The following is a 25,612-nucleotide window of genomic DNA, read 5'->3' on the forward strand; positions in this document are numbered from 1 at the left end:
TCTTCGATAAAAGTAGAGCTAAGGTCACAAAGAGCCTGGGAGGGAGGAACGTCCCTGGCAAGTGCTTTGGGTTGGAGAAACGTTTTGACAATGTGAAAAATGGCTTTTGAATCATACCTGGCCTCTTCGATTTCGATTTTTAAAGTGTAAAAAGATAATTTAGATTCCTTCATCGATGTATGATATGTTTTTTGGGCAGCCCTAAATTGATCCAAATCACCTTTTTAGGTGAGGCACCATCTGGTTCTAGTAATTTACAGTATATGAGGCAGCCCGCAATAGACTGTGACGGGTTGACTTTTAGGCAAAAACCTAGGCTCTCTGCCCCTTTAAGAAAACCAAGATCAAAGGAACAACATTGCAGTGAGTCTATTGTGGCTAGTGTGGCTATTCCACCCCCAGGGCCTTCCTCTCTGTCACGTCTAATGATCGTGTACCCTGGGGGGGGAGGGCAGTCACAATATCAGGATTGGCCCAAGGCGTTAGCCAGGTTTCAGTAATGAATAGGACATCGATTTGGTTATCAGTGATTGAGTAGTTTACTTCCTGTGCATGTTTGCTTAAGGAACGAACATTAATTAGGCCTCCCTGCAAAGGGCAGGAGGTAGGGGTGAGTTTAGGTGGACTTGCAGAAGAAACTCCAAACTCTATCCTGCATCCATAACAGACAGCTGGGCCCGCTCAACATTCTGGGTCCTAGATATGGCAATTAGTTTTTGGGTTGGGCCTAAGACTCTTTAAAACATTAGAGGATGAAGCTTCAGCTGTATTGAAACCTACATAGTGGCTGGTGCTGGCCGCGGAACGGACGTGGATGGGTGGACCTTTGCCTGTGCCTGAGCCTGCATCAGCTATTATGTGACCCACTTGCCCCCTCACTCTTCAGGGTGAAAGGAAAGCAGGCCTGTCCAGTCGCTGTACCTCTGCACTGCCAGCAAACACCCCCGAGTCCACCATGCTCTCAAGCAGAAAGCAAGTTCGTCTAGTGCCTGTTTTCAGGCTTGGAAGCCAGTGTTTCTCTGTGTGTCTGGACACAGCACAGAGGTGGCTGAGTTTGCAATAGTCAGGTAGGGCTGGGGTGGAGCCATTTATATATTAGTTCTAACTGGATAGAAAGGGAAGAGCTAACAGGTGGGTGGGATGGATAGATGGACAGAGAGCAAAATAACATGGGAATGGTCGACAGTGGCCTCTGTAGAGATATTCTGGGGAGCAGCACTTTTTGTTTTTTCCAAATCAAGATATGTGGCTATCAGACACGTCATGTGGGTAAACTGTGCACCTCGTCACAATTATCTGCTTTGTGAGGCGAGAAGGAATAGCAGTTCTCACTTTTGTCCTCTCTTCAGCTAGTGTTATTAGAGAATATACTGCATTTCCAAATTATTCAAATAAATACATTTTTGTCCAACATGCAGTCGAATGTGACACCTAGATTTTTAACGCAGTTTACCGGCTTAAATTTCGCTCCAAGGTCTGGAGGCCAGAAAGAAAGCTCCTGAATTGGGAACCTTAAAAGGTGCCAGAATGTCAGTTTTACATACATTTTAATTTAATTTGATTTATAGCATTTATGACTCAACCTTCAGTAGACAATGATATATATTTTGGTCCTTTATTTTGGTAGTACCATTAAACTTAAAGATGATCAAGGTATGATCCCCATACAGAATTACAGAAAGGTCAAATGTTGAATAAGGTAAGCCAATGGACCATATAAAGATTAAACAATAACAGAGACAGTACTGATCCTTTTGATACTCAACAGGTTATGAAATTAGATTCAGATGGGTAGAAAGCAATGGGAGAGGAGTTGGCCTAACGGCCAGGGCAGTCGACCCCAAATCTGGGGAACTGGGTTCGAGTCTCGGCATTGATGCTGAACATCCTGTGATTCTGAGCAAATCACTTAATCGCCCCTTACCTAACAAAAAAAATAATGTGTCCTCTTGTAACGCAACTGGTACTATGTAAACTCTCGAACCAGCCAAGAACTGTGCCCTAATTTCTAACTCCTCCAACCTGCCTAGCAGCATCCGGTGATCCACAGTATCAAATGCTGCCGACAGGTCAAGTAGGATCCGGGCTGAGAAACCATTCAGACTGGCACGAAGATGAAGTTCATGCAGGGCAGTCATCGCCAGTCTCGTGCTACAGCCAGACCAAAAGCTAACTTGGTCAGCCTGTAATATTATTTGAGCGCCAACAAACAGCTAAATATAAGCAAAATGCTCCAATAATTTAGCCAAATTGACAGTTGAGAAATATGTCAATATGTCAATAAATCTCGATCGATTCAGGGTCTATAGTTGTTTTTTTTTCCAAAATAGGAGCAACACGGGCAGACTTCAGAGATGCTTGAACAATTCCAGGTTGAAGAGATTCATTGATGTTCTCCTTAACAAGTTTATGAGTCTTTAAAAGAAGATTATTGTGGATTTTGCTGGAAGGATTTCAGCTCCTGAGCTGCATGGCTTGCTGGTTTTAACCAGCATTGATGTTTCTTCATCTTTTGACGAGACGGACAAACTCCCGGGATAGAGATAAAACAGCTATCACAAGAAGTAAGCAATGCTTTATTAGTGTTCAGAGTAACCCAATGATGACTGATTTCAGATGCAAAATAATTTAAAATAAATTCATTATATTTAGTAACAGAATGTGACGTTAGTTTTGAAGATGGAGTTTCTTTTAGCTCTTTTATAACTTTGCTCATAGCTTTAGAGATGTTGGCTACAGTAAACATCTTATAAGCACAAGATGAAGCTTTGGTTTCTTTGACCACATTTGTTTATACTCATCGTTAAATTTGAGTCAGTCTGATTTTGAAGAAGGTGACTTATCAAAATGCTAAATACATTCTTGGTGGCACAGATGGCGGCTCACCATAGCTAATTCCTCTGAGAAATACCTGTTTGTTAGGTTTCTCTTTTTTACAAAGAATAACCATAAACTCTTGAGTGACAGCCACCTGGACAGTACAGGCTTCAAACAATACATTTGAATTGTTTGAACTGGCTAGAGAATAGTACTGATCATGTTATGCTATGTTATGTTAATTGCCATTAAGTATATCTTTAGCAACTCACCCCCGAAGGGGTATCTCAGTGCTGTAGTCTGATGGAAAGGCGGCAAATCAATACAACCAAGTTTTAATATGTTTTTTAAATCTTATAAAGTCAGTGCAAGAGCATATCTATAAAGGCAGCCTCTTTCAATGGTAGGAGGCATGGTAAGATAAGGTCTGGCTGCCATATTTTGACATAAAGAAGCGACGGGGACATAATAATAGATTTTTTTTATTCTTAAATTTCTACCAGGAGTGTAGAAGGTACGTTTCTCCTGTAAGTATGTTGGGCCTTTGCTCTTGTCCTGATAGGAAGCCAGTGTAGGGCTCTAAGCGAAGGAGCAGACAGCACACCTGGCAGCAGTTTATTGCCCACGTGGGCAGCAATGTTCTGGACGACCTGCATTTTGGAAAGAAGAGAGTCATTGGAAGCTAGTATTAGTCAAGATGACTAATTATTAATGTTTGAGTAAGAGTCTTCCTTGAATTCAATGGAAGCCACTGAAATATTCTTCTGAAACGGCGCATTGTTCCAAAACAGGTACCATGTGTGGATTATTATATAATTATTATTATAAATATTTATAGATCATGCAGCTACCCATGTGCTTGCTTACCTGCACTGGCAACAACACAGTGAGAATATTTGGGAGGTTTTAACCTGCTTGGGTGAAATGGTGAGTTTTCAGCTGTTTACTAAAGCTGAGTAAATTCCAGTCTGATCTTAGATTAATAGGAAGAGTGGTCCATAGTTTTGAGATGAGGTAACTGAACTACCGGCCACCCCCTCTTGCTCTCCTGACTCTGGGAACAGTTAACAGAGAGAGATTGTTTGGTCTCAGATCTCTAGGGGTAGTATAGAGAGTGACAAGATGTTGAAGGACGTGTCCCCTGAGAGTGCTTTACCCTATGGACAATGGAAAGGGCCTTAAATTTAACTCTCTCTTTTATTGGCAGCCAATTAAGTTGCACAAAGCCTGCTCATGCAGATTGTGTTTAAGAAGGTCCCATCAATGCTCTTGCTGAGACATTCCTGGCAACCCGTAGCTTTCTGATGACATATGATGGGCTTCCCAGATAAAGTAAATTGCCGTAGTCCAGTCTGGAGAGTATCAATCCCTGAATCACTGTTCTCCGACACTCTATAGGCAGTCCTTTGAGTGTCTTCCAGAGAGACCTCAAAAGGCCAAAGCAAGTGCCTAGCACCTTTTTTGCTTGAGCGGCCATTATCAGGTCTTAGTGTCTAAGCTCTTTACTTCGGACTTAGATGGGGGATTTTCCCCAAGTATGATGGCCAAAGGAATAGGCCCCAGAGTGCTGGATTGTTTCTTTTCACCATTACCTCTGTCTTGTCCACGTTTAAGTTGAGGCAGCTGGAGGCCATCCAGTTGTTTACCTTTTACAGATAGATGTTAAATCATTAAAAGGTTGCATTAGTGTTTGGTGACAATGAGACTACAATCTGTCTATCATCTGCACAAGAGACCATTGAGAAACCCAGTGTGCAGATGATGTGTGAAAGCTGCCGAACATATACGTCAATTAAAGAATGGCTCAAAGAAGAGCCTTGCGGCACTCCGCATTTCAGCTGGTGCATCTCTGACAGAAAGGGACCCTCACTAAGTTGAAAGCTCCTGTCTGCAAGAAATTATGTTAACCATCTTAGAGTTGCCCCTGTGACCCCAGTATTTTCCAGCCTCTGGCAGAGAATTGAGTGGGAGACCGTGTCGCAAGCTGCGCTCTGATCCAACACAATCAGTGCACCGGATCCGCCTTGGTCCAGAGTTTTCTTTTGGTCCTCCGTTGCCAGCATAAGAGCTGTCTCAGTGCTGTACCCAGCTGGAAATGCAGTCTGCGACTGGCGCGGTAGTATATTGGAGTTCAAAAAGTTGGATAAAAAGCCAATAATCTATGTCTTCAGAATGTTACTGACTCCAGACAGGAGCGAGATTGGCCGATAGTCTTCTGCTTTGTCTGTGTCCAAAGCCATTTTTTTTAGTAGAAGGCGGATGATGGCATGTTTCCATGGATTTGGAACATGCCTGCTCTTCAGGGATAAGTTATAGATAGATGTTAAGCCCTCAAGGACTGTCTCACTCCCTTGCCGCATGATTTCTAATGGGGCGGGGTCTAGGGACGAGCCTGACTTAATCATAGTAGCTATTTTCAGGACTTCTTTCTGAGTACGTTTTGGAAAGGCAAGAGGCCCACCTAAGACTTCCTGCTGATAATGTTATTTTTCGTGATTGTGAATTGTCTATGGTATATGAGCCTGCTGACCCAGACAGGGAGTCGTAGATTAGTCTGACTTTCCCTAAAAGGTAATTGGCCAGCATTTCACATCTTTCTTTAGAAGAGGAGGGACCAGCTCCTGCGATGTTGGGTTTAATATAAGAATTGACAATGGAAAAGATTTCTTTGTCTAGGAGTGCAGATTGACTGAACCTTTTGGCGAAGTCTTTCAACTTAGCTCTCCAGATTGCAGATTGATACTTTTTCTGTGCTCTTTTATACACCACTTTCTCTTTCTCCTCGTATTTATGTCTTCATTTGCTTTCGAGTTTCTTACATTCTTTTTCAACTCTTTTATCTCCAATGAGAACCATTTAACACTGGTTCTAGCATGGGGGGTTCTAACAATCTTTTTTGGAATAAGTAGATCTAACTTTGAGCAGTGGCAGCTCGCACAAGTAACGCTATGGGGCCGGGGAGGGGCTGGGTGGGGGGTAGCGGAGTGTTGGCCATGCTGCAAGCGCAAAGTAAGTGATTTTATTTATTTAATAACTTACTCTTGACTTTCCCGTTGGATGTCACAATCCACTACCCCCACCCAGCCCCACCCGCACCCCTCTCCACTGCCCCACAGCGTTACCTTTGCGAGCCGCCACTGTACAGGAGTGGCATATTTGTAAAAATTGTGTCTAGAATGTGACCATTAGCATGAGTTGGAGAGATGACTAGTTGTTTAAGCTGAATAGCTGCTAAGTCGTGTTTAAAATTAATTACTTGAGTGCAAGTATTGGCATCCACATGTAGCTGTCTTAAGACTGCTGTGATACAATTTCTGGTATGAACTGTATGAATTTCGAGGCAGGTGTGGGTGGACAGTGAATTAGTGAGGCAGAATGTGTATGCCTGCGAGAGTTCAATAGAGAAAACAAAGCTATCACAGTCACTGATATGTGTGGACAATTTACATTCAAGAATGTCTCTAAAGATAATAACAACTCCTCCTCCAATTTTCCCTATTCGGTCCCCTCTATCCATTACATATCCAGAGGGGAGTGCGGTAATGATGTCTAGTCAGCTGTCCTCTTTCAACCACGTTTCTTTTAGGAAAAGGACTTCAGAGTATCTCTCTTCCAGTAGTGTGAATAACTCGAAATTATGTTTAGGGAGTGACCTGCAATTGAGTGGATACAATGAATCTGTGTTTGACATTTTTAATGTCATGCTCAAAAGAGACTAATTGGGTCTCGTCTGCATAGGAAAGAATTTCAAAACCACAGGACTTGACTTTCTGAGCAAAGGGGTGCCACACAGATATTAAATAGTGTGGCTTAAAGAGGAGCCTTGTGGAACCCCCTTGCCCAGGGAAAGGATCTTAGACTGAAAGGTGCCAAAGGAAACAGTTTGGGTACTGTTATTGAGAAAGTCTTTGAACCAGTCAAGGGTTGTTCCTTGACTGGTTTTCTCTTTTAGAGACGTTGAATCAAGATGGAATGTGAGACTTTATCAAATACCGCTAACAGGTCAAAAAGTACCAGCATTGCTGGGGTTCCGGCATCTAGAGATCAGCTGAATTAGTTTACTATTGTTAGTAAGGAAGTTTCAGTACTAAGGGAGGCTCTGAAGCCAGACTGTAAAGGATCCAGAAGGTGATGGTTCTCTAAATAGGAGGAAAGTTGTTTATTCACATGTGACTCCAGAACTTTGCCTTTCAAAGGAAGAAGATAAATCATCTTAGCTGGCTCCCTGGACTCCACATTCAGCTTTTTTAAAATGAGCGTATTAAATGCAGCTTTCCATTCTTGAGGAACTGCAGCTAGGGTCAGTGATTGGTTGCACGATGGTATAAAGGTAGGAGCGAGAATAGTGGATAGTGGATAGAGTGGACATTACATGTGGACGGCAGGGATCAGATGTAGCTGATGTAGCTTTAGTTAGCAGATCTAGTAACTGAGTTTGAGTTATGGGCTACTGAAGTGTCTCTTTGGGAAAAGTTTGTGAAGAATGAATGGTAAGAAGTGTGGCAGCAGTGCGGAAATTCTGATAAATGATTAAAAAATGTTTTTCAAAATGGTTGGCCAAAGTGTTGCACAGTGTTTGAGAACAGGGATGGCTGAAGTCCAGTCAAGAGGTTTGGTGAATTTATATAGGATCTTGAATAATTCTTTAGCAGAATTTCCCGCTTGATCAATCTTATTAATGGTGTATTGTCTGCGTGATGCCCTCATTTTGTCTGGTAGGCACCTAATGCTAATTTGTATTTGGTTTTATCAAAAGAAGATTTTCAAGCCCTCCATTTCTGTTCTAATCTTCTACAGCTCGACTTGTCAAGCCTCAATTCTGCTTAGTACCAGAGGGCATTATATCTGCTGGTTTTAGGGATGTGTTTTTTATACAGTACTATAATATCTAGTGCTTGAAAGAGGGAAACTTGGAACATTTCTAAGGCTGAATAAATGTCCTGTGAGTTATCTAGGTTAGGTGCACAGAAAGCAAGAATTGACTGAATCTACGGTGACCTGCCTCTGACGTCTTGATCTCATGCGAACTTTTGTTTTAGGGATTGAAAGGATGACCCTGGTTGGAATCTGAAAGCTGACAATAAAATGGTCAGCCCATGTAAAGGGCTCTGGAATGTCTGGGTGCATGAGCCTGGAATTAGGAAAAATTAGATCTAAGGTATGAACCACTGAGTGCATAGGCCCTGTAACTACCTGATGTAAGCCTAGCATTTCAAGATCAGATAGTAAGAGCTTCCCATTAGGGTTGGCAGCTATTTCTGCATGATAGTTAAAATACCCAACCAAAAGAAAATTATCCGTGGCTAGGCACATGTGGTGGGTCATCACAATATTCCCATTCAACTCATTTCATGTACAAACTAATGTATTCATTGTCAAACACACACATTTTTGCAAAAGATTTTCAGTAACTAAGAAAAAGGTATGGCACAGTGGTTTGACCAGTGAATCGTTAAAGAGGTTGCGATTTTACACAAAGTGCTATCAACACAGATTATATTTAATATGTATCAGTCAATCAATCAAATCAAATCAACTTTATTCGCATTTAAAGATTAAATGCATAAAAGTACATAGATTAATATGTATCCATCTTGTGTGGGAGCACACTCTGACAAAGAGAGATTTTAAGAGAAAATAGATCAAAACATTTACATTAAACAGTATTGGAACAAATATAAAAATTGAGATTGACGGCTTCTAACACGATGGTATTCACTTTGTCAGAAAGTAAATTGTTCAGGCAGGCTTGAGCTTTTTTTGGCAAGCTATGAGGAGGACCATACCACAGTAATATGTTCCACTTCAAGAGAGCCCAATCAGCTACTGTGACTAAAAGTAATTTAAGTGCACAATGAATAATCAAGAACAATCTCTTACATTTATGTGATATCTTCAAAATCAAAGCAAATCACCACCTTGTTTTATTCATCCTGGGCTCAGATAATGGAATTATTGTTTAGAGCATATGAAGTTAAGAGACCCTAAGGACTATAATACCCATTTACAATTTATCCTGCTTGCACTGTATAGTAAAAATATATGATGTTCATCCATAGTATAGCATAGTATAGGGTAATTCAGGCTTGCCTACCACATAAAAAGATGACGGGTAGCATTTCCTGCCGTCAGTCATGTTCTGGTAGCAGATGGACATATGCGGGCATGCTTTTGGAATGCTGTCTGCACAAATGCACAGACGCTTAGGAGGCTCATATAAATAACAGTCGCTCTGTGGCATCCCTGCTAGAGCAACTAGACTGTGTTACAAAATGACGCAGATTAATGGTAACCCAGAAATGCTCTAAGATAGTACTGAAGTGTCCACCAGAAAATGCAATTGAGGAGTTGAGGCTGGCTCACCACCACAACCAGTCTCTATTATTTCTTCTTGGTAGCAGTTATTGTGCAAAACCCACAACACCCTTACAACATACCCCCACAAAGAAAGTTGCAACAAGCCAAGATGTATACTCTAAGTGTAATATCAGTGTTAAAAAAGTAGATTGTATTTGAAAATTATAGCAGCTGAAAATAAGAGGCAATTTATGTTTGAAAAATCAATTTATTTCATGGCTACTTGTAGCCATTGGTACTTCTTGCCATGATGTGGTGATCTGTTTCTGCTGGACCAACTGGAATAAGGTATATTTCAGGTGTTTATTGTGTTCCATGAGTAGTAAAGCATGTAAGCAAACTTGTTTATTACCATGGTCTGTATTTCTGCAACCATCGGGCAAGCAGTGCACTGACTTTTGGGGCTGTGGTCTTTATTGCTATCATTGTCCCACAGTCATGTTCTGTGGATACACGTGGACACACTCAGGTTTCATAGGATCATTCAGACACAAGTGGAATCCATGCTTCACTGCTCCAAGAAGCCTGAATCTTGTCCATAAGATTCCCCAGACCACATTTGCCTGACCTAGCCACAAAGACACTTCTGTCTATTGGTAAGAGGGGCTGAACAATGGTGTCACCTCTTTCAGGATTTGAGACGATTTCTTCATTTCAGGGGTCGGCAGCACTAGCCGCTTGCCCACCACCCCTTACTGCATTCATTTTCTAAATGGGGAGGACAGTAAATACCAAGCCTAACATAAATTGGCAATGTAAAATGAAAAAGGAGATTGAACTCAAACTACAAAAGCCTATTTGTTTAAAACCTAAAGTGTTGCTGATCAAAATATAGTAGATTGTAGGGCAGAGAATATCTCTATGTGGGATCTTGGGTTATCACCGAGCTATCATCTTATCACTGATAGGAATCGTGATAAGGGAGATCAGTTTGATGCTGTACAAATAAAGTGAGTACAATGTGGCTGTAGTAAAAGAGGCTTAAGTGTACTGCAGTTTGCCAGGGATAATAATTTCGGTTCATAGTGCAATAAGGATGGTGTACCTTCTACGAACACTGGTGTCAGTTTTTGGTGCCTCAGTTTATCAGAGCAAACTTGAGCATATACAATATAATGATATTTAACTGTATTAACATTGCATCATGCATAGATAGAAATTTTGAAACATTTTATATATGTGAGTGTGTATATATATTCACATATATATTATATATTTTGTTTTCAAATTTTCTTTCTATGCATGCTACAACGTAAATTAAGATACATATTATATATATATAGATATACATACAGACACATATATATATATATATTATATTTCTTGTTTTCAAAATTTCTTTCTGTGCATTCTACGACGTTAATACAATTAAATATGATATATGCTAGTCCTATGCTTGCTGTAGAAGTGGAAAAATACTTTGTCCCGTTCTATCTTGGCGTGTATGGCACTGTGCTAATCGTATGCTTAAAGACTTTGATAGAAAAGCAGACATTTGAGGTGAGCAAATTTAGAGTGTCGCTGGTGTTGAGGGTGCTCTATACAGGTGCTGCTTTCCACCTAAAATTGAGAACTACTCCGAGTTCTCTGCTTCTTTTTTATATATTTCTTGCATCACTCTAAGCCTGAAAGGGTATTGTTTTGACTTATACTGGGTGCTCCCTTGTGTCTGGAAAAAAAACGATACCTCTCTGAAGAGCTCTAATGAGAGTGATACACATGTCAGGGTTCATTTTATACATTTCAGTTTGGCTCGGTTGGTATTTCACCAATTCAAAACTGTAATACCGTGCTGGGAGTGGTAAAAGGCTTTTGTCATTTTACAGATCGGCATGGATAGCACTGTGCTAGGCCTATGCCTAAAAACATTGCTTTAGTAATGGAAAAATACTTTGTCCCCTTCTATCTCAGCACGGATGGCACTGTGCTAATCCTATTCTTAAAGACTTTGATAAAAAATCAGACATTTGAGGTGAGCAAATTTAGAGTGTCACTGGGGTTGAGGGTGCTCTATACAGGAGCTGCTTTCCGCCTAAACTTGAGAACGACCCAGAGTTTTCTGCTTCTTTTTTGCACATACACCCCTACAAAAGGGAATGAGGGAATTGTCTTCAGAGAAAATGTGTTTGGTGATTTTGAAAGCTTATATAAAATGTTTGCTTCAATACATGTATTGACCAAATCCACTGACTATATGTTTCTTGGAAAAGCATAGCAATGAAACGTTTTTTACTAGCTGAAGTGATTAATGATTAAACTGGTTTGGAGATAAAGCTTGTACTAACTATACTGTATCATACGACTAATTTACAATGCCCCTTTCAACTGCAGCCTAATTGATTTTCTGATATGGGCTCACCAGGTTTTTTGTACAAGAGTCAGGCAAGTGATAATGAGACATATTGATAAATAATCACACTGTTGTAAATTATTATCAATAATCAGCATTCTTTATTAGTGAGAAATGCTGTTCCAAGCCTTCCCCTTTCTTCGTGACGCCAAAGTTCACAATTGTTTTATATATTTTTTCCAGCTACATTCGCAGAACCAGACCGCCCACTGCTGCACGACCGCGAAACTTTGATCCACGGTGCTCAATACAGTACATTACAGTTTCCCACAATGCTGCCTCAGATGTCGCAGTCACCCTATCACTCCAGTCTGAGTTACTGCTCCCAGCATAGAGAAGACTGGTTTTCTTCTGGGGTGTATGAAATCAAGAGAATGTCCCCCGACGAGGTTTTCAAAGCAGACATAATGGACAGCATGGACACACCTGGAGCGAGAAAGCCCAGAATGGGACATTCAGCAGGGCGCATTAAAGGAAATGAACTGTGTGTCGTTTGTGGCGACAAAGCTTCTGGATACCACTATAATGCACTTACGTGTGAGGGGTGTAAAGGTAAAAACCATTTAAAATCTTATAAATTAGTGAAGACTGACCAAGGGAAATGTGGAAAAGAAACTGCTGTGCCCTCATTTGTCAATTTCAGATATCGTGGCTATGTGCCTAGCAAGCAGCTGTATAGAAATGGATTTCAGTTTTGCATAAAGTAGTTATCCCATTTTTCTAAAATGTTTTTAAGTAAATATATCTAATTAACTCTTATATATTGGTTTCTGATATTCACTGTAAATTAGGATGTTTATGTGCCCCTCTTTAATTGTTGCTCACACCAAGCATATAATTCACAAACCTTTTTAGTGGTGGACAACTGGCTTTTAGCAGAGAACGATAAATTAAGCATGATTCACAAACGTAAATACAAATGCAATTTTGACCAAACAACTATTATAAATCTGGGATCCCATTCAGTAGGTGTTCGAAATAGGGTCTCTAGTTGGCACAGGTATGCACCCTGTCCAAGTAGAGACCACCACTTTAGTCAAAGTAAGCGAGATGCACACCCTAAATTAACCTGTGACTTCACCTAAGAGGCAATGTGTAAAGTATTTTTGCAACACTTAAAACAGTAAAACAGTGAGAACACCACGTACAAATAATCCACACTAGGTTAAAAGAATAGAGCTTAATTTAATGAACAAAAAAAGAGCCAAAATCAAAAATCCAATAAGTAAAACCAGAGTTATGCATTTTTAAAGATTACATTGAAATATAGTGCTTAAAAGCATAAAGCACCAACTGGGGGATCTGGTCATGATGGACTGGGCCAAATATGTAAAGTCAAGCCAACGGTGATAGAACACGGGTCGGATACAGAAGCCACGCAGGCCCCACTGAAAACGGTACCTTTCCGAAGGGTGTGTCGACGTCAAGGAGCAACTGCGTCGGATCCGAATCACACAGTCGGGTCCTGTGTCATCGTCCAGCCCCTTCACGACGAAGGCACTGCGTCATTTATGAGCCTAGCAGTTGGGTCCTGCGTTGTGATCTAACCACTTATGATGAAGACACTGTGTGGTTGTCGAGCCTTTCAGTCGAATCCTGCATCATCGTTGGACCCCGTATGATGAAGGTGCTGCGTCATTGTCAAGCCGTGCTGTTGACACTGTGGAGTCAACGAAGCAGTACTGCTTTGAAGTCAAATTCTTTGATTCCAAAGGGGAAAAGCAGCTGATGCATGGCTTTTTTTTTTTTTTTTTTTAAAAGACCTTTATTTTAGTGTTTCACAGTACACAGCTTTCAGCCTACAACCCCTCGGGCTGGCCGCGCAGTTTGTACTCATGCATTTTGTCGTATAGCACACAGCCCGGTGCCGTCAACCCGGGGGTACGGCGGCGTGATAAGGTGCAAGTGTCTCACAGTTTATAGAAGGAGAATGCAGGTCTCATTTTCTCTTTGTTCCAGCCATTAAACATAGGCATAGTACCACAATGGCGCAAGGGCGCCTAACGATCATAGTACCAAAATGGCACAGGCGCCCAACAATTAAACCGCCCCCCCCAACTACCTAAAACAAGGTCACCACGTTGAGCACCGTAAATACCTACGTACCGGTGATGCGCCCTCAGCACCCCACTCTATAGCACCTGGAGCAACAAGAGCGTTGGGATTCCTACACCTCTCCTGAGCCTTCCTGCGCGGCTGATGCATGGCTTTTGGCAGAAAACTTCTGCAGAACACCTCTTGAAGGCCCAGGACCGCTTTGGCACCTCTTGGCAGGACTGGACTTACAGTTGGCAGAGTTCAGCAGGTGGAGCAGAGTTAGATGAAGTCGTTGATGTCCCTGAGACTTCGGAGCAGGAGGCAAGCCAGCAAGCCCCTGGATTCACTTGGTTCTGTGGATGAAGAGAGTCAGGTCCAGTCCTTTTCACCACCAGGCAAGGGGGCAGCAGAGCAGGCACAACAGAGCAGGAGTCCAGCAAAACCAGCAGAGCCCAGCAGTGTGTCAGTCCTTTCAGCAGCACCCAGTCCTTCTTCCTGACAGAGTGTCCTCAGGTTCAGAGTGTACTGAGCTGGTGAGGTCAGGGGTCCAGTTGTTATACCCATGTGTACCTTTGAAGAGGGGAGACTTAAAAGAGGCCTTTGAAGTACACAAGGTCTCTGCCATTCCTGCCCTGGCTCCAGAGTCACTACAGGGGGGTATGCAGCTCTTTGTGTGGGGACAGGCACAGCCCTGTTCTGGTGCAAGTGTCAACTCCTCCCTCCCACCTAGCCGAGGCCTGGTGATGGGCCCTCAGGATGTGAATGTCACACCTCAGCTCCCTTTGTGTGTGTCTGTCTACAGGGAATGCACAAAGTTCAGCTGTCACCTACCCCAGACATGTATTCAGAGGCACAGAATGTTCAAAGTAAGAAAATGCCAACTTTCTTGAAGTGGCATTTTCAGACTTACAATTTAAAATTCAACTTTACCATAAGTTGAGATTTTAAATTGTGAGTCTAGAGACACCAAACTTAAAATGTCTATCTTGTCCCAATTGGAAATTGCACTTAGAAGTTGGAATAAGGTAATCTCAATGTTAACCTATGGTTGCTGTAGTGAAAAACTAATTTAAGAGTTTTTACTACATGGACATGTAAAACGTAAAGGTACATGTCAATCTTTTTTAAATACACTACACCCTGCCAATGGGTGTCTAGGGCCTACCTTAGGGGTGACGTATGTGTATTAAAAAGAAAGGTTTGGACCTGGCAAGTGGGTTATCTTGACAGGTTAACATGGCAATTTAACACTGCACACACAGATTCTGCAATGGTAGGCCTGAGACATGTTTAAAGAGCTACTCAAGTGGGTGGGACAATCAGTGCTGTAGGCCTACTAGCAGCATTTATTTTCCAGGCCCTGGGCACATGTACTTCACACAATATGCCAATTGTGGATAAGCCAATTGTTATACCATGTTTTAGGTAGAGAGAACATGCACTTTAGCTCTAGTTATCGGTGGTACAGTGCCCAGAGTAGAAAAGCCAACAAAACGAATTCAGAAAAAAGGGGAAGAGGAAGGCAAAACGTTTGGCTTTGGCGCTGCAGAAAGGGCCAGGTCCAACAGTAGGGTTCTGGGATTTCCGTCCATCAGCTGTATACAGTGGCTTGGTTGTATATGGTTAGTAGAAATGTGTTGATAAAAGAGTTTCACTCCTAACGGTCTTTGGAGTGTGTTGTGTGCATGGATGGCTGTGCCCAGGGACTTTGCTTATTTCTCATTTGAGCTTGGTTGTTGGTATATATTGAGATTGTTTCTACATTTCTAGCCAAATAAATAGCTTTGTTGTGATGTTGTTCTGATGAAGCTATAGGGGGCTAATGCTCATTTTTGCTGAATGTTTTTAAAAGTTGTATTGGTGTATTGTGGTATGAGTGATGCTGAGTGAGCAGCACTTTGCCAGCTATACAGCTTCAGCTTCAGTGTTGTGAGAATGAAGGAGTCAGGGTGTTGGCCTAGCATGTTCTATTTGAGAGAAGAAAATTGGGAGAGTGATTGGAAAGGTGTTCTGAAGTTGATAGTGTTAGTTGAAAGTGTCAAGACCTGTTGGATTCCAAAATAGCTGATTACATGGCATATTTGAGCTGTGTTGAATATTTGTTAGGCGGTCTGTTCAATGTATTTCTTGAAGTCGCTGTTGTAAACATGGTGACAGTCAACTATTTGGCTTATCTGTATTGTGTTCAATTAATGCAATGTGGCCAGTCTAGTATGTTCTCTTGGGTGTGTTCATTACTATTTGGTGGCAAGCATTTCAGTTTCTCACTTGATTATGGTCACCTACGTATCGCTGACATAGACGGAAGAGCTACGGAGGAGCTACGGAGTGCTGTGCATTTATGCATCAAGAGACCATAATTACAATAGGCCCAGCCATCCAGTGCAGAGGCAGTGCAACCTTGTTAAGGGAGGGACATTGCCAAATTAGTACAATTATGCAAATGAGTGCAGTAAGAGTTGGAGCTGTAAATCAAAAGGACTAATATGAGCAGATGTTATTGAGATTTTTAGAGGCAGGGATAATGCCTACTGCCAAACATTTACACCAAATAAAAGAATGAATGGAAGAGCAAACAAATAACCTACAAAACCTTTCAAAGACCCACATGTCACCAATTCTTAGACTCAAAGTACATGAAACACATGTGCATGTGCAATGTACTCATTGTCTGCCTATGTTACTTATTTGCAAATTTCATCGGGAATGAGGATTTAGCTTGGCATGGCCTATGACCTCATATCATCAGTTCTTTATTGAGAAGTAGTGAAATGGTGAGTGGGCTTTAGTTCAGCCCCTTTTGGCGACCTACTTTAATGTGTTTACCTGGTTTTCTAATGCCCTGGGGTGGAGGATGTATATCAAGAACATGGCATTTTGAGGATGTTTTTATTGTCCCGTTTGCAAGACCACTAGGGTTTGTGTGGAATCATGTTGTCCTTTTGTTTGAATGCAGTTGCAACATAACGTGCAGCTTGTAATTGATAGCAGGGTGCATTATTTGATGTATTTACTTTGTTGACACTATGATTTAAATTTCTGATTTATGGCTTTTTTGCTTAGGAAGTGTGTGCTTATTTGATGCTTGGCTTCACATAAAGGGACAGTGAAATTCGCTTATTACCCTTTCCCCTGCATTTCCGTTACTTTGTTGTCTTGATAATAATTTGTATGAGGTATGGCATTTTTGGTCCAAAAAGTAAAATGTCCATATACACATGCTTTCTTAAAGATATAGCAACAGAACCAACCCTTTTTCAAAGGTACCTACTATGTAATATTTTGATGAATATGCCTTTTAGAATCTCCATTTAGGTAACAAATCTCATCTTCTGACTCCTTTTATAATGCTAATCTTTGATGGTACAGATTATCTCTGCTAATGCAGTCTGCCCAGCAAAGGGCCCTGTTGCCAGCCTCCAAATTGTTGTAACCCCAAATGTTGTTTGATTATAGTATTTCTTTCCATGAATTAGTATGCTATGTTATCCCACACAGATTTGTATAGTGCACTATCACCCAGGGGATGGCATGGCACTGAGCAGTATGAGCAGAGCCAAACTACAGCCTTGTGGGAATACTGGAAAAGACAGGCCTTCAGCTTCTTGCGGAATTCAAGAAGTAAAAAGAAGTCTCTTATGTGTAGTAGTAGGTCATTTCATGCTTTAGGAGTGATCATGTTTTCCATATGCGTGGGATGTGTGCAAGTAGACGTCCGGGTGAGTGAAGATGTCTAGATTGTTGAGGTTTGCTGGGCCAGCGTTATCTAGTACCTTGATAGTGTGGGTGAGGAGTTTTAATTATGCTAGTTTTTGTTTGGGGAGCCTTTGGAGATCCTTCAGGTGTGATGTGAGTGCTGTATGAGAGGTTGAGAATGATTCTCAGAGCAACATAGACAAAGGGCCTGATTTATATTTTGATGGACCGCCCGCTAAATTTATAAATGATCGTCAAGTAGGTGATTAGGGATTTGCTTCATGATAATTAAAAAAACGAATGTTCACCTTGCCAAGGGAATCATATCCCATGGTGAGGGGACCATTATTTGCATTTTACTATCCCTCACCACCAGGGTTTGTGTGGCAGTGACAGACAGTAAAAATGGCTATATGTCTGCTCATACTGATTGGGTGGGCGGACATACAGCCATTTCTCTGATGGCCCTTATTCTGTCGGGCTGTCAGAGACATTTGGCTATAGCGGTGATGGAGCAGTCACCGGCGTAGCCAAACATAAGGTCCACCGGCAAATACATTTTGCAGGCGGTCAATAATGTTAGTAGCATGTGCACCTCATCGTCATTACGATAGAGTATACATACTGTAAACATGCAAATTTGGCCTAGAGTCACATAGCTATTACCAATCACTTCCATATCAAAAGTTAGATCAATTTGGTTTGCCATTGAAAATATGGTGCATATGTGTAAGAATAAATAGAATGGACTGGAGTTGCTTTCTGAAACATGAAGACAGAATGCAATGAGATGAACAGAAGGTGACTGTAAGGTTATTTTGGAGGACAGAAGAATAGGAACAGAGTTGTGCCGCATTCTGCAGTGGTAATCAACTCAATAAATTAGCTCCTTTAAACATCAGCTGAACCTGTATTTAGCAATACTGCACTTTGCTCTCTGTGAGACACATGCCTAACAAGGCCCCATTTTCAAGAACATGTTTACCTTACATCCTTTCTTTTTAAGAGGAGATTTAAGTGTTGGAGGCATTTAGGAGCCTTTCTTGATCCTCTGAAAAGTATTGCAATATGCAGGATGTGCAAAGGGGTAGAAACTGCATTTCTTCTCAGTGAACTGTTCTAATGTGAAAAACCTCTGTTTTAATTTCATGAAAGAATCTTTTGTATTGCGATAGGGAGGTTTATTTTCTCTAAAGTAACTCATCCTGTCATTAAGGTGAAAAATCTAGGTAACATAAGAACTGATCTCTTCATTCTTTACCATCAACAACTCATCATTTTGCAGTACATGGGCCCAGTTCAGACATCATGATGACCAAACAAGTTATTTTTTTTAAGTTTCTATTTTTCTATTTATGTGTATGTTGGACCTGGCCCTGTCTGCAGGGTAACCTGCAAACCTTTTGCTTTTACCCTCCACTTTTTGCTGGATTATTTTTTGTTGGTCTTGGGACTCGGTCAACTTAACCCCTGCTAAAAAGTGCTCAAGTGCTTGTGCTATCGCCCTATAACGTGGTCAGATTGGCTTGTAAATTAAATGCTACTAGTGGGCCACTTACTGTGCCACCCATTTAAGTAGCACTTTAAAACTTGTACCAGGCCTGCCATTGCAGCCTGAATGCAGTGTTTTTTGTGTTATAATTTTTTATTAGCATTTCATAGATACGGTACAATAAATATATGAAAACATTGCATATCTTAAAATAAGTTATAGTAGAGAAAAAATAATGAATATAATTGAAAATATAAAAGCAAATGTATCAAAATCCATAGAATAGCAGAAAAAAGAAGGAAATTAGGGGCAAAACATATTATATCAAATAAAGGAAATACAAACATCCTTAAATATTAAATAGTGAATATAAAATATTAAAGCATTAAACAATTAATTTGACAACAAATCAATAAAAGCTGAAAATGATAGAATGTCAAGCTAGTAAAACATAAGTTACATTCATTAAAAGAATTCATTTGGAATATTATAAGTGAATGCATTATAAAGAATACAGAATCACACCAGTAGTAACTATAAATATAATAGTAAAAGGCTGACTAATTGAAGACAATGCAGCATAGTCATAAATCAGTGAACTAACAGTACCCAAATATCAATACAATATAATGAACAAAATAATCTAAGAAGTAAGGTTAGCAACAGATATATCTTTTACCTGCAGGAAAGGATCCCATACCTGTAAAAACAATTCAGTCTGATCTTGAATGTTATAAATGACTCTCTCATGTGAGGCAATTTGGATCATTGATGCAAGCCAAGACTCTTGTGATGGCGGAGATGAGGATTTCCATTGTCTTAGTATACAAATTTTAGCAGTAGCTAATGCAGTGTGAACTAGACAACATTGCGGTTTGGAAAGGGTAGGGGAATCCTGTAAATCATGCAGTAAAAGTGTTGCTGGCGAGAGTGGTAAATGTAAGGGGACGGTGTAATGCAGAAATCGACCTATATATAACCAGTAAAGTTTTACCATGGGACATTTACATATGTTATGCACAATGTCACAACCAGAGGCATTACATCTCCAACAATTAGTATGTGGTAATAGGCCTGCTTTATGTAATTTTACCGGAGACCATTGCCAGTCATGAATTATTTTAAATATACAAAATGTTAAGCGAGCCTCTCGGGCACCTTTAACTAAGTTTTCCAGTAAGGTTGTCCATTGTTCATTTTCATAGGAAAGTCCCAGGCGTGATTGCCATCTGGAACGAAGGTCATGAGATAACGGATGAGAAAATAATTCTGTTGTGAGTGTTTTGTACAGACCAGAGATAACCCCTTTGTGCCTCCCCCAAGTATGAAGATAAAATGTTATTGGTGAAATTTGCAGTGTCCAGGGTTTCGAGCCTAAAGCCTTAAGAAGAGAGTTATATATCTGTAACTAGTTATCCTTTTGTGATAGGGGAAGATTAAACTCCTCAACCAATTGTGAAAAGGATTTGAGGTCTCCATTATGAAGAATCTGATCTAAAGTCAGGATACCCGCCGATTTCCATGTAGGCCAGAAGAGAGTTTTCCCTCTAATAAGTATTCCAGAGTTATTCCATATTGGGGCATTTACATGCAGACGTGGATTAAAGCCTAAAATACGGTGTGACCTTTGCCAAATTTTACGCATTGCAAATAACATAGGATTACGGGGATCAAGACGGCTGGTACCTGATCCATATAAGGGAGAAAGACCCGATTCAGAGGATAAGAGGAATCTTTCAGTATGTACCCATTGTGGCATGTTAGAGTTATCGTGAAGCATGTATGTAAGTTGGGATAATTGTAATGCATTTGAATAGTGTTCAATCGAGGGAAGACTCAGACCACCATTGGAATGATGGGCAATAAGTTTATTGGTGGCTAAATGGGGTTTGATGGGGCCCCATATAAAGGATTTAATCTTAGAATGTATGAGACGTAGTGTGGATAACGGAATATGGAGAGGAAGCATTCCTAGTGTGTAAAGAAAAGGTGGAAGAGTGACCATTTTCACAGCTTGTACTCTACCCCACAAAGATAAACCCAAGATTTTCCACTTATCGAAATCATGTTGCAGTTGGGTAAGTAAGGGATTTATATTATATGGAACCATGGCTTCTGTTCCCTTATTCACAAGAATACCTAAATATTTTAAACGAGAAGACTGCCAATGGAAGGGGTAACCTTGCATACATGTTTTGAGGTTCCATCAGATATAGGAAGTGCTTCACACTTATCCCAGTTAATTTTATACCCAGAAAAAGAAGAACGATTCTCTATGATTTGAAGTAGTGATGGTAATGATCTTGATAAGTCAGTAATGGTAAGTAGAATGTCATCTGCATAGAGATAAAGTTTTGATTCTCCCAACGGAAGAGGAATACCAACAATCGAGGGTGATTGTCGTATTGCAGCTGCCAAAAGTTCAATAGCCAATAAGAACAAAAGAGGCGACAAGGGGCAACCCTGGTGAGTTCCTCTACGGATTAGGAATGGATCAGAAACGAAACCTCCACAGTTAACTGATGCAGTGGGTTGTTCATATAGCAATTGTACCTTATTTATGAACTGGTCTCCTAATCCAAATTGTTTTAAAATTTTAAATAGGTATGTCCATTCTACTCGATCGAATGCCTTTTCGGCATCAAGCGATAATGCAATGGCATTTTCTTGAAGAACTTTAGCAGCGTGAAGGGTGTGAGTTAAAGAATGCAAATGATTTCGAGAGGAGCGTCCAGGTATAAATCCTACTTGGGTATGATGAATTAAGGAGGGAATAACTTTACGAAGGTGAGAGGCAAGAATACTGGCTAGGATTTTTATGTTATAATTGAGAAGTGATATAGGACGATAACTGCTACAGAGTAATGGATCTTTCCCCGGTTTAGGTAGGACTGCAATTATAGCTTTATTAGAAAGACTTTCTAGGTAAGATGTGTGTTCAGCTTCTTGGAATGCAGAATGTAAACAATCCACTAAATTGTCGCCTGACCCGGGGGAGGATGGATTCCGCGGGGAATCCATCCTCCCCCGGGGCTTTATGATATGGAAGTTTGGCTATAGCTTGTGATATTTCCTCTTTACTGATTTCTGTATTTAAAAGTGCTCTGTCCTCTGCAGAAAGGAGAGGTAAATCAATTTCTGCAAGAAAGGATGTCAATTTATCTTGGTCTATTTGGGTACCTGGGGTATAAAGGGATTTATAGTAAGAAGCAAATTCATTAACTATATCCTGAGGGCGAGTCAGCATGTTACCTGTAAGTGATTTTAAGGCTGGGATAGCAATTGCAACTTCTCTTTGTCGCAATTGTGCTGCTAAGAGTCTACCTGCCTTTTCTCCCTGTTCATAATGCCTCCCTTTCATTTTTGTAGAGCATATTCTGCCTTGGAAGTGAAGAGACTGTTCAGTGCCATACGGGCTTGTTCTAATGATTTACAATTTTGTAAATTGGGTTTTTTGGTATATAAACGGGTGAAGTGCTCAATGTCTTGGTCTAATTCTTTCTGTCGAGTAGCATTTTTCCTATTGGCCTGAGCTGCATCCCGCATAAGTTGCCCCCGGATGGTAGCTTTAGCAGCAGCCCACATAGTCCTACCAGAAGTCACAGAAACTTGATTTAAGGAAAGATAATTGTGAAGATGATCCTGTAATTGTGTTTTACCCTTAGGCGTTTTGTGACGTTGAATATTCATCCTCCAAGGTTTGCGACCTGGTCTTGTCATCCCGGTTTGTAACTGTAATAAGACTGGAGAGTGATCAGATATTGATGCTTCCAAAATATGGGATTCCTGAACTGATTGGACTATACCTTGGGAGATTAAAAAGTAGTCCAACCGAGAAAGAGTTCCATGAGTGGGGGACGTGAAGGTGTATTCAGTGTCATCTGGGTGTGCAAGACGCCAGTGATCAACAAGGCCGTTATCATCAATTATGTCATTCATGAGGGCCCTGTCTGCAGCATTATGTTTATCAAGAGGGCCTGTCCTGTCAAGAATCGGATCTCGCACCAAATTCCAATCACCCCCTATAAGGTATTGTGAAGCATCAATCTCTGACAACAAACGATTCAGATGTAGGAGAAAGGATTTTTTGGAACCTGTCAGGCATAGACTGAGCCCACACAGATATGAGTATCACCAATACGCAGTTTAGCAAAGACATAACGGCCGTCTGGATCTACCCATGTTTTGGATACCATAACTGGAAGGGTTTTTCGAATGAGAATTGCCACACCACAGTTTCGAGTAGGACCTGAGTCTGTGGAACTGTCGCTATGGATACTGCTGTGGAAAACCTTTCCTACCCAGTCTCTACACAATTTTTGTGATTCAAGTTCGTCAAGATGTGTCTCTTGAAGAAGAGCCACATCTACCTTTTGGGATTGGAGATATGAGAGAACTGTTTTCCTCTTGATATAATGCGTCAAACCATGAACATTCCATGATATTGCACAGAAGGCATGGGAAACAACCATACTTGCAGGAGTATTGGAAGTTTTGTTTAACTTTTGTAGACATAACAAAATGAGTTATGGAGGAAAGGTTTTCCAGTAACAAATATAAAAATTGTTTTAAAATCTGCTTGTCAATAAGAAGAAAGAATTATTGTGTAGAAAGAATAGGAAATACGTTCAAGTTACAATAAACTGGTGTACAGAGTACTACAGGATCAAAAACTTTAACCGCGGGTCTGGGTTCACAAGAGCACCGGTCCAGGCAGGGCCCCCACCAGGAGTACTAAGCAGAAACCAGGGCCGATTATTATTGAAAATATTAGGATCTATAGAACCCAATTATACTTGATGGTGATCTGTGAAGGGAAGGACCAAGCATTATAAAGCATGTACCTGGGTGTGTCTGGGAAATATAATAGATTGTGTTCATAACTATAAATAATATTTAGCAGGCATAGTTGTAAAAAAGATTACCAGTAAAATAAATACAATTCAAATGACAGCTAGACTAGCAATTGAATAAAGATGAGAAAAGAAACAGTAAAGAGAGTATTATCCAATAAATACCAGCATTAATAAATAATGAAATAGCCAATGTAATAAACATTCATCCTAAGCGGAACAATTAATATATGTATATAAATAGAGAGAGAAATAGTGTAGATAATGTCCATCTGCTGAATATAAAGGTAGGATCTTTCATGTGAAATATGAACATGGGAGTCCTAAGCTAGAATACTTATTAATTATTTTAAAAAAATACGCTACTAAAAACCATACTCCATCTTAAAATTAGTAATAGGTACGTAGAAAAGTAGATTCCCATTACTTCACCGAGTCAAATCTGGTTCCCCCTTAGATTTTGCCCCAGCCCATATCCTTAGGGAAATCTACTTAACCTCCCCCATTCCCCCCCTGACCCTCCTTAATGACTCGTTAAGGAAAGGAAATGTTCCTGGCATACACAAATCAGCGGTTGTAATACCCATTATTAAAAAATCTGACGCTGATCCTTCCTCCCCCTCCAATTATCGTCCCATATCCCTACTGCCTTACCTAGCAAAAATTCTGGAAACTCATGTCACAACCACCCTAAGTACTCATGTCGAAATCAATCACTGTCTCTCCCCCCGTCAAGCCGGTTTTCGCCCATTGCACTCCACCGAGAAAGTGGTGATCTCGGTAATGGACGCGCTACGTGAAGGCATTGACACCAACCTCCCGCAAGCCTTGATTTTATTAGATCTGTCCGCCGCCTTTGACACGGTGGATCACTCCATTCTCCTCAATCGTGTCAGGGCGGAGGGCATAGAAGGCCTAGCCTTCTCGTGGATTGAGTCCTTCCTCACAGGGAGGGCCCAAGCTGTCCATCTGGCCAATTTCACCGCGGACTTTCGTAAGGTGGAATGCGGGGTCCCTCAAGGCTCATCACTTTCCCCCCTTTTATTTAACTTATACATCCACCCCCTCATTTTTTCGTTACAGCAGATGGAGGTCACGGTGTTCAATTACGCCGATGATCTCCAGCTAATCTTTAACCTTTCTAATCCCCCTTCATCTGCCTCCAATGTTCAGACTGTAATGACATTCATTCAGGACTGGATGAACTGCAACCACCTCAAACTCAATCCGGACAAGACTGAGTTAGTCCTGACCGGAGGTGGTTGCAGTCCATGGACCTCCTCCCACTGGCCCTTGTCACTTGGTGTCCCCCCTCTTCCCGTCCCTAAGGTCAAAACTCTTGGGATTTTTCTTAACTCACAACTCTCTATCCACTCACAAGTTGGTTCAGTGGTTTCTGCTTGTTTTTTTTTCACTAAGACTAATTAGGAAAGTATCCCGTTTTTTCTCCCTCTCTGCCTTAAAAATTATTGTGTTGGCCATGGTGTTGTCGCAAGTTGACTATGGTAACATCATCTACAATGGAGCTCCAGCCTATGCGTTTTATCGCTTGCAGCTCATTCAGAATCAAGCGGCTCATTTGATTTATGGCTTACCCAAATACCATCGTGCCACTCCCCTGCTTAAAGCTTTGCATTGGCTCCCGGTGAGGGAGCGTGCTCTTTTTAAACTCGGTTGCCTCACTTTTCAGGCAAGATCGGGTACAGCCCTCGAGTTCATCTGCAATGCCATAAAACCGTACCTCCCAGGTCGCGAACTCCGCTCTGCCCACATGGCTCTCCTGACCATTCCTCGCTTCAAGAAAAAGAAATCTGGCGGAGCGAAATTCGCTTCTCTCGCCCCGCTCTTCTGGAACTCTCTTCCTGCCGCTCTCCGTACTTCTCCCTCATATATACAGTTTCGGAAAGATCTTAAAACCCTGTTATTTGAGCAAGCCTACATTGTCTAGCCTCTACTGCCGACTGCTACTGCACCACTTAAAGCGCCATGAAACCGCATGGTATAAGTGCG

The 25,612-nt window shown here is 41.1% G+C and overlaps 1 protein-coding gene across 2 annotated transcripts in view; it reads left to right on the forward strand.

Annotated features, from left to right (window-relative positions):
* Positions 1 to 25,612, forward strand: part of NR1H4 (nuclear receptor subfamily 1 group H member 4) — a 338,233-nt gene that overhangs the window by 120,291 nt on the left and 192,330 nt on the right. For both annotated transcript variants that reach the window (XM_085653893.1, XM_085653894.1), the window contains one exon: positions 11,708 to 12,076. In XM_085653893.1, the coding sequence (XP_085510019.1) occupies positions 11,708 to 12,076 (369 nt within the window). The remainder of the gene's footprint in view (positions 1 to 11,707; positions 12,077 to 25,612) is intronic.

The sequence above is a fragment of the Triturus cristatus genome, chromosome 4_1 (assembly GCF_964204655.1).
Source record: "Triturus cristatus chromosome 4_1, aTriCri1.1, whole genome shotgun sequence".
Taxonomy (NCBI): domain Eukaryota; kingdom Metazoa; phylum Chordata; class Amphibia; order Caudata; family Salamandridae; genus Triturus; species Triturus cristatus.